At 46.3% G+C, this 10,533-nt stretch overlaps 1 protein-coding gene across 1 annotated transcript in view; it reads left to right on the top strand.

The window, feature by feature from the left end:
* Positions 1 to 10,533, top strand: part of LAMA1 (laminin subunit alpha 1) — a 118,721-nt gene continuing 108,188 nt past the window's right edge. The window contains exon 1 of the mRNA XM_066625109.1: positions 1 to 117. Coding sequence (XP_066481206.1) covers positions 39 to 117 — 79 coding nt within the window. The 5' untranslated portion in view covers positions 1 to 38. The remainder of the gene's footprint in view (positions 118 to 10,533) is intronic.

Genomic DNA, 10,533 nt, shown 5'->3' with positions numbered 1-10,533 from the left:
GCTTCCCACCTGTGGACTGCAGGCAGAGCTGCGGGGAGATGGGCTGCTGCTGGCCTTGGCAAAGGGCGCTGCCGGCTCTGCTGCTGCTCCTGGCTGGGGCGCAGTGCCAGCTTCGAGGTGAGCGCGCGGCGCTGCTTCGGGCAGCTCGAGGGCTGGCTGGCTGGCTGGCTGCCGGGGCTGGACCTGTGCTCAGTCCCTGCCCGGGCTGAGCTCCGCTGCGCACGTGAGCGGAGGAGGGTGCCTGCCTCTGGCGCGCGCGTGCCGGCTGGGCTTGCAGTGGAAGGCTTGGGAAGGTGGAGCCCTCTCCAGCCCGGGGCGCCCTTTCGGTGGGTGGCTTGCGTCTGGGTCCCTGGAGCAACCTGCCTTGGGTGCCACTGACGCTTCAGACCCGGGAGGGCAGAGCAAACCCAGGACGTCGGCACAGGCTGGTATTGTCTGTCTGGGTAGCACGTGGGAGGCGCAGCCCCTGCTCGCTCTGCAGAAAGCAGAAGCCTCTTCGGTCGGTGCAGGCTGGGCTGGAGAGCACGCAGACCAAGTCAGCTCCGCTGCGTTCAGAGAGACCTACTCCCAATGTGTAGGACCCAGTCTTGCCAGTGGCGTAGCTAGAGGGGTGCAAAGCACTAAGTCCTGCAGGGTGCAAGGAGCCCCTCCCTTTCGGAGCCATTCCAGGAGGGTGGAGCTTGCTCCGAAGGGGAGGGGCCCCTTGCACCCTGCGGTGAGGCTCCCTGCAGAACTGAGTGCTTTGCACCCCCTCTAGCTACGCCACTGTGTCTTGCTTCTTAATTGGGGGGGGGGGAAGACGGTCCAGTCAATCTAATGCACTCCAATTTCTCTCCTTGCTCAGACTATCGCCTTGATCTGCCTTTCTTCCTCTTGGCCTCCCCCTCTCATCTCTCCTCCTTCCCCAACCCACCCACATGGCTTTTGCAGGCTCTGCTCCTCTGATTCCCGGATTCTCTGTTTGTAATTTACAGCACCCCCTCCCCTCTTTCTTTTTGCCTCCCCTGCCTGTTCTTTCATCTCCTTGGTTGGCAGCAAAGGGGACTCTGCTTGCCTCTGCAGTTGAGCATGAAGGGGCCGCCCACCGCTTTTGTGGGAGCGGAAACTTTTTTTGGGGGGGGGGAATGCTTTTGAAGTGTGGGTGTGGGGGGCAATCCACCGGTTGGAGGCTCCTCTGCAGGCCTGTGTGTAACTCCTTCTCCCCTTTGTACTTTGTGCAAGAAGGTAACTTGTAAAGAACTTCCTCTATAATAGCTGTTGGATTGGGTTGGATGCTGTTGCACTCCTTTCCCATTGAATGACACGTGATTCGTGCTCTGGGAATGAATGAATGGAAGGAAGGGCTCTTCACAGAGTCTCCCCCATTGTCCCTTAAGAAGGGCAAACAGCCAGACTGACAGGCTCCCTGCCACCCCCCCCCCCCACTTTCTGGTTGAACTGAGTCAGGCATTCAGGACTGCTTGAATCTCTAGGGCCATTGTAGCTCTGGGGGATGCCCCCCCACCCCCCAACTGTGTTTCTACGGTTTTCCCTACAGCCACATTATGGATTCACTAGATAGGATCTGGCACTCACACACAGGCTAATGATGCACATGAACTGTCCCAAGGGAAGGCCACATTTCATCAAACTGCTTCTGAATGAATGGTACTGAAGCAAGTGTGTAACCCGCCTTTCAGACCAGATGATGTCCCTGCTAATGGGGCTATATAAGACACCTTTAAGTAGGGTTTCTCCTGTGTAACAAGGTGAGAGCAACTGGTCCTTATTTGCCCCAGCACAGTCTCTTTTCCAGGGGCTGGTGGCTGGGATCTCTTTTGCGTCTTCTTTCAATTGAGTCCTCTAAAACAGGAAACCATTAAAAAATTTCTTTTGCTGTGTAAGCCATTTGTGAATCTTTTGTTGAAAAGCAGCATACTGTATACGTATTTTATTATAGTATTAAGCTTGGGGTTGCTGAAAGAGGAATGCTGAGCTTGGAGGTTATGGATTTTTTTAAATCTTATATTATTTTTTTAAATCCATAACCTTTTAAAAAAAATCAGCATTAAGGATAGATTTAAAAAGTGTATATGCAAGATAATTCAACTGTGCAGGCTTTCTGGGATATTTTGAAGCATGATATTGGAAACTTTTCAGGTACTACTGCCCAGATGAATAGTGCTTGCATATCTAAGCACATAACTTGGTCTGGAGACATGGCTGCAAGTGAATTTCAAACCCTGATGTTTCACACACAGTAATTTCTAGATAAAAAATTGAAATTAAACTTAATTACACCTGTCATTTCTGCCACCAATCTTATATTAAACTCTTAGCTTAACTTCTATTTGTTGATGTTATAAGGACAATATTTTGCTTTGGTGCCCAAAGGAAATGAGAAATCAGGAAATGAGACAACCCCTGATAAATTACTCCTTCTTACTGGGTGTTGTTTGTATCATCTGGAAATTGCTCTCATTCCCTTATCTTCTTAATGAAGCAAGACAAGAACAAACTACTTATTGACCAAGCAAACAAATGTCTAAACAAGCTAGAAGAATTCTAAATGTTTACAGTCTGAGATCTTGGCAAGTCAGTGTCTCTTTGACTAGCTCCCAACATTTCTTTTTATTTATTTATTTGCTGAATTTATATCCTGCTTTTCAGAAAGGCAGTCGGAGCAGCTTCAAGATTTTAAGATAATGAAAAAAAAACCCATACAAAATATTACAACCTTAAAAAAAAAAACCATTGAAACACAATCTACAGGGCAACAAACCATAACTTTGAACTACTCAGGGCAGGATCTGTCTTTGATGGTAAAATAATTGTGATGGCAAATGGATTGTAATAGATGGATAGGTAGCAGTGGCAAACCTCCCCTCAGTACACCCTGGGGCAAAGTTGCCCTCCTCACTCACCTGGATCGCCATGTGAGCCTTACGCAACTCCAGGACTGATGGGAGAAGCCATCTGAGGCTTTCCGGAAATCCAGAAGCACAGTTTCCAACCATGTTGGGCGTCTCATTAAGGCTTCCCATGCAGTCCTGAAGATGCGTAAGCTCCATGCCTCGGGCATTTGCCCCATTCTTCCAATGGGAGGTCTGCTGCTGATAGATGATTTTTTAAAAGTAAAATTAGGACTGAGTTAAAAATTTTCTGGAGCAGGAATATATTTAGCTGGTATCTAGAAACTGGCACAGAGGGAACCTGTCTGAGATCCCTTGGGAAAGCATTCCATAGATGCGGTGCTGCCACCAAAAAAGCCCCCTCTCTTGTTGCAACCTGTTGAGCCTCTGTCAGCAGTGGTCCAGAGACAAGGGATTTTCATGATCTTAATGAATGGGCAGATCCATTAGTTAATTTTAAAGTTTTGATTAATAGGAAGTACCACTCTGGTAATTCTCCTTGTTTCCTTGTGATGCCTTATAATGTCCTCCCAATGGGATGTAATGTAATTCATCACAATGCAACATGCACCATCACATGTCAGATGGTCCATCTGGCCAGGCCCTGAACCTTCAGTACCAGTAGGATCAACATGAGACCAAGTGAGGGGCTGTACCCCAGAACTTGGTGTCATCACTGCCTGGAACTTCTGGATCATCTCCCTACCAGGGTCTTTATCTACCATTGAGCTATAGCCTGTCTTCAAAGTCATAAATTGTGCAAATTGCAATTCAGACATTCCAAAGAGTGCAAAGAACAGCAAATGCTAGTCATTTGTGCCTTTTTTTTGGCATCATATAACATCTGAAGCCATTCAATATTTGCTTTTTTCTGGTTTCAAACAAAGAAAAAAAGGGAAGTGAGTATTTAGAAGGTATAAAAAATCAACACAGAAAGTTTCTAATAGTTCAATGACATCCAGATTAAAGATCAAGCAGCAAACAAATGTTAGCATACGTGTGCTGATGGGACTGACATATTGCTAAACCAGTGTATCATTAAACCTCAGCTTGGTGTTTTGGATGGCATTATATTGGTGTTGAAGTCAGATGCAGAGGCACACATTTTGATGGTCAAGGTTAACATGGATGATCTCTGTGCCCTCTTAGGTGCATACAGAACTCTATCCAGGGTCACATATAAGTGCTGACATGTACATTTGACTTCTTGTCATTCCTTTCAATGTAAGGTATAGAATTGTATGTGCAAGTGGTGTGTGCAGGACAGCTCTCTGCATTTAAATTAATGGGTAAGCACTATATGTGGGAAGAGAGAAAGTACTTGGTATGTACATTAAAACCTCCATGTCTGTAAGAGCTTGCTCCACTTCGCTTCTAGAAGGAACTACTTCCACATTTTTTGTAAGGATTTGGGCAGATGATAATATTTTTATTAGTTCAGATTACTGATAAACATGTCTGCCCATGACTGGAGTGGTGACTTTCAACATCTTTTGGGGATAACTAGTTTACAGAACTCGGCATTCCTCTTTTTTTATCTGAGGATACTAATCCTAAAGCAATCCGAAGAATGTGAAGGAAATTCAAATGCCCACGTTACTTTTGCTGAAGATAAACACAGCTGAAGCTTAAAATGCCTCCACTTCTACATACAATAAAATTAACAAAATCTGGCTTCTTGTATTGCTGAAAAGGATACTGGTCAATTTCTAGTATTCAACAGAACCTGTCCCTGGTGACAGCCAAAATACATACATTTGAATGCCATTGAAAATAGTATCAATAAAATGGTTTCTTCAGCATTTCCTTCTTTTCATTATGTGGGTGCATATTTCCTGACAGAAAAACAAAGGAACAATCAAATGCTAGAATGCCATTGCCTTCTTCAAAATGCTGATCATGCAGAAACCCCACAACATGAGTAGTGCTGATTCCAGCCAGCAAGTATGTTTTTAATGTGCTCACAAATGTTTCTAATGTAATAGCAGAATTTTGGCAGTCTGTAATCATTGTGCTTGCTCCAGCACTAGGCTACAGATGTACCCCATCTTGTAATCCAGACAGTGCTTTGTCAGAGCTGCTGTGATGTAGACATGACCTGGGACTTATCCGATAGATAGCTCAGCCATAGACCAAAATCAATAACCTCTCTCAGCAATAGGGGAGTAATAATACTAGCTACAGGATGATTGTAGGGTAGGCTACTATTATTATTTCTATAGTAATATATATTCTTAAAGTTAGATATGTGGGGGATATGTACAGATTTGATTTTAACTTTGGCCTCGTAATTACGCTGTAGATCAAGCATTATATACTCACTAAGGTTTTGTTCTAACCTGGATTTATGTTAACAGAAGACATCCCTATATAAAAGTGCATCTTTGATTTTTGCCAGTTCTCCTTGGCAGCTTCCCATGCTGCATCCATCCTGCTGCATAGGGTCTTTCCAACCCAACAGATGTGGGAAGGAGAGGATGGGAAATTCTTAATGACACAACCAATTGCTATATACCTTATGATATCGCTGGAAAACTACAGTTCTTGCTAACCAACACAAGGCATGAGTTAAGTCATGCACAGCATCTGGGCTGTTCATTTACTTTTACAGACCTTGGAATCCAGTCTTCAAATGTAAGTAATGTGATCGTTTCACACTATTGTACATGCATAAGGTTGCAAATCACCTGACTCCTGCTTGTGATCCTGATTCAAATGGCATCTTATAAGTAGCTACTCTAGTTGCTATTTAGACTTGCCTTGTTTGACCTTCACCTGAGGTTGCAGTGCTGAGCTGCTTCCTCTTGCACTTTTCTGAGCCACAGAAAAACCTGGAATGGCACAGATAGCAGCAGCAGGCATATCTTTATCTTTTAGTGTTGAGTAGTTGATTCCTTTTCACTGCTTCCACTTGCTCAGTTGTTACTCTTTGCTAGCTTCCCTGTGCTAATAATAAGAGCTCAATTTTATCCTCCTCACCGCTGATGCAGCCGCACCAAAATGATGCATGCTGAATTCAGCCGGGGGGTGGGGGTGGGTGGGAATTATTTCTCTTTACCACTCTGAAAGCCTCCCACTCTGCAGTGGGCCTCCTTGGACCTGTGCCAGCTATAGAGCTGGCTCAAATCCCAGAAGACTGGAATGGGAGGCTTGTAAAAGAAGAGGTAGGATCCAGCACACGCTATTGCCACTGGATTCACCCCTCCTGCAGCCTCCCTCTCCTCATTCCTCCTCCGCCCTGCCCAGTTTCCCCCTCCCTGTCCCTACCACTGCCCTAGCTGCTCGGATGGGCACAGTGGGAAGTGGTGGCAACATTGTAGCACTGCTGCCTGTTGTATCGCTGTACGCAAAAGGGCTGCCAACAGAGTGCTTCTGCTGTTGCATCATGCTCTGGCTGGTAGCCCAATCCTCAATAGAACTAGGCACTAAATCTTTTTGTTGGTTTGTTGCTTGGAGGCTGGTGCTGTCCACTGGTCTTAATTCTGCAAACCTGTCCAGGCTTGATCTACACTCTGTTATCAACTTCCATGAGATTACAACCTTATGGCACAATCCTGTTGTACTTCTGCGCTGGCAGAGTGACTGCTTCACCAGTGCAGGATGTTGCAAACATGCTATAAAACACTCTGTGACAGAGCAGAAGTTAGTGATGTGGCTGGAGGACCTGCACCATTCCACCAGCACCTGATCAAGATGGTGTGTACCAGAGCAAGTAAGGGCTGCTCTGAACAGCATAGGGGTGGGGGAGGGTGGGGAGGGTGTGTAACAGGGTAGGGGAAGGGCAGCTATGGGGCAGGGGTGGGAGGATCCACCCCAGGAAAGGGATGGAATTGGTGGCAGCAGTGCACGCCAAATCCTGTCCTCCTTCCTGGACTAGGTACACCAACATGAGGCAATGTGAACTTGTGCTGGCTATTTAGCAGGTGCAGGTCTGAGTTTAATACTGAATTACTATTACAAGGCTGTATTAAAACTATATACAATGAAAGACTTTGATGTGCCAGGAGTTGGTGCAACTTTGTCTGCTGTCCAGAGGGGACAGGATGCTGTCCAGAAGGGGTCAAGCTGTGACCCAGTGACTCTGACCTTTCTACCTGTTCTCTCTGTGATCCTTGTGGGGTGTGGCCCTAACCCTTTATCCTTCCCTTCTCCTCTGAGCACTTCTTCTTGTCCTCTGACCTGTTAAGATAGGCACACCAGGGCTCTGATGCCCAAGCCATCTTGAGCACAAGTCATGCAGGGTGAGGCAGCTCCAGGGCCTTGCTCTCTCTAAGTAATAGCTGAACCTCTGATTCTAATCAGATGCTGTAAATATACACTCAATGGAAGTAAATAACTTCTTTTTTTTGCAACTTTAACAAGCCATTGCCTCTTTGTCTTTTTTTTTATTGAATAGCAGTCAGCTGGGTGAGGGAGGTTCCCTGGGGTGATACCCAAAAGGGGGGGGGGTTCGCTGCTTAAGCTACTCTGCTTCCCCCCAAAGAGGAAACTGTTTTTAATTTCCTCCAACACCAGGTGGTGTGCTAGTATGGTACACTGAGAAGAAGTTTTGGATTGAGTGTGGGTACAGGAGACAAATAATAAATGTAACATCCTTGGCTATGTTTCCTCAGGCTATAAGGGTACTAGATTCTTATTTGAAGGAAGTTACTTTCCATAATAGGGACAGCGCTTCGCACTGTGGATGTGGACACTAGTGTTACCATGGTGATTCTTTCTAGGAACATGACACTTGTAGATGATATACAGACATCTTAAAAAACTCGTGAAGTGAGTTGTGGGTGACTGCAGCATGTCTACATGGATTTTTAAAGAAGTAGTACTGTTGTCCACACGGATATATCCATAGCAGTGGTGTGCGCGATATAAATTGTGAAGCTGTCCTAAATGGCAGGCAGACCTTATTTTTGTAGAATAATGAGGTTGGCTTGGAATTTGGTATTTCATTTCCTTGTCAGGTTTGAGTTCTGAACAAAATGGCTCTGCAAGCATGCAGCCAAAGTTGCCACTAAAACACCACTCTCCATCTTCACAACAGTTCTGCAATTGTTGAAGTATTCATGGTTTTTAATAAGGTGAAGGATAAATGTACATGTGGCATTTTAGAAATCTGTAGAATGGAAAGAAAGACAACTTTATAGAATGAACATCTGTGATGCAAATTTCAAAACCAGGAGAGAACTTGGCTTATACTGCAGGTTAAGAACCTGGCGAGATTTTTGTTTAAATATTTCCCCTGCTTTTAGGATGTTGTTAAAGTAAGGTTTTCCTAACTATATTTCTGTACTGACTTATTTAGAAAGTGAGCCAGAGTTGTTTTCAGTCCAAGTTAGAGCAAAATAGTATTTGTCTGAGCCATGGAGTACAAAGTTAAGTGCAATACCAAAAAATCTTGTGCTTGCATTCGAAGAAGGCTAAAGATTATGATTAAAAGGCATCAATAAATACTTTTGTCCATATCTTCTAGGCTAAAAAAAGTCTCCTATGTACTGAACAATTATCAGCATATGCTGATTAGTTGTTGGTATTTAGCTTTTCCCCCTTAGCTTTTTTTTTTTTTTACAAGGGTTCAACAGCTGCTGTCCTCCAGGCACTTCATGCTGATATCCTCCAGATAGAACAAAGAAGTGCAGTATGTAGGTTAGAGAAAAGTGTTGCAAGATGAGATCACTTTGATGTGTAAAAATATTCTCATTTTATATTTGGAAATGTGCAGATCGTGAAAGCTCTTGCACTTTAAGTTCAGCAAATTTCCTGTTAGCTTTCTGGAGGGGGCTGAAGATGGTCCTCTTCCTCTTAGCACCCCCAGCCTTTATTATTTTTATTATTAGAAATGATAATAACAATAATTACAGATTTATTATCTTTTGGGGATTTAGAGCCCAATCCTGAACTTGGCGCCTGGAGCACACTGGAGCAGCCGGAGCACACTGTTGCAAACATGCCGTAAGGCATGTCTGCGAGGCTTACCACTGGGCCAGCGCCTGTGCTAGCCCAGTGCTGGCTGGCGCTGGGCTAGTGCCGGGCTAGCGCCAGGCAGGTACTTGTCCTCTGCTGCTTGGCGGTCTCACAGAAGTCTGCTCAGAAGTAAGTTCCATTTGAGTCAATGGGGCTTACTCCTAGGAAAGTGTGGAAAGGATTGCAGCTGCACAGAGCAAGATTACAACTCACTCCAAAGTAGATGGGGGCTGCTCACACACATACACCCCAGCAGATGCAGATGCCACCCCATTCCCCCCAGGCAAGACGGAGGAATGCAGGCTGGGGCATTTGGACACCCCCCTCACTAAGAGCAGGCTGGCTCCCTTCTTTGCTGAGCTGCTCTTCCCTCCCAGTTTGAAGCCTGCCAGTAGCGCGCCCTGTGCTGATGAGATGCAGCACCTCTGCTGCTGCCCAGCCAGCCTTCGCTCCCACCTTCCCCCACCATGTTTCACACATCCACCCATGCTGCCCCACCCACCTGGTTCACAGCCACAGAAAAGCTGAGCAGCTGTGCCCACCTCTCTCCCCCAGATGCCTCAGGACGTCCCTGGGAGCAAAACTTACTCTACCCTCCCAGTTTGAAGCCTGCCAGGAACGTGCCCTGTGCTGATGAGATGCAGCACCTTCACACTCTTCTCCTCTCCTCCAGCCTTGACCAATCCCAGGGTGAGGGGCACACTGGGAAATGTAGTCCTTGGGATGAGGTTGCACATGGAGAGAGCTCCATGATGAGATGCAGCACCTCCGCAGCTACCCAGCCAGCCTTCTCTCCCAGCTCCCCCCACCATGTTTCACGCTGCCCTACCCACCTCACCCCACGCTGCCCTACCCACCTCTTTCTCAGCCTCGGAAAAGCAGCAAATCAGGAAGCAGCACCTGCAGCTGAGCTGAGCAGAGCAAAGCAGAGCAGCTGTGGCTACCTCTCCAGATGCCTCATGATGCCCTAGGGAGGCGGGACGCACAGATTGAATACCTCAGAGATAAGGGGACATTTTTGCCCTTAAGCTATGTCAACCCCAGCAGCTGCTGTGGATTTACTTGGATCTGGACCAGCTCAATTGCTGTTGCAAATTCAAGTAGACCTGTGTAGACTTTTCAGGTGCATGAGCAGGGATAGCATCCAGTGGTAGCTCCTTCACCATCCCTACCCCCTCCTGGGCCTGAACTGCCCCCACCCTCCTACTGCCTGGTTTCACCCCCATCCTCTTTTCCTCCATCCTCCCCCTGCTCTGTAACACCTCTGTGCTATTCAGCAGGGAATTCACTGCAATGGCTCCTGGTAGTCCTCTGACCAGCACGGAGGCCCAGTGCCCACCTGCGCTGGCCTCCCCTCTAATACCTCTGTTGTTCTGGTCACACTGACATGCTTATAGCATGCTTGCACTGGCTGTCTCCTGGGGAGCATGTGGGAGATTGGCATTGGCCCAGGATAGGCTCAGGCCATCAGAGTTTTGTAATTTCCTCTTTCCATTTTGATTGCTCATCGTTTTATAGAATAGTTTGAGAGATGTTGTGTGTTGAGATTTTTAATATTGTTTTTGGATAGGGTTATCTGGAAGACTATAAAAATCAAACTTCTCACAGGGCACAGTTCTATCCACGCTTTTCTCTGAGTGAGCCCCATTGACTATAATAGGGCTTATGCCTAGTAGACATGCAT

Source organism: Tiliqua scincoides, chromosome 4, assembly GCF_035046505.1.
Source record: "Tiliqua scincoides isolate rTilSci1 chromosome 4, rTilSci1.hap2, whole genome shotgun sequence".
In the NCBI taxonomy this organism is placed as follows: domain Eukaryota; kingdom Metazoa; phylum Chordata; class Lepidosauria; order Squamata; family Scincidae; genus Tiliqua; species Tiliqua scincoides.
Note: the sequence above shows the minus strand (reverse complement) of the source record. Positions and strands in the feature narration are given on the sequence as shown.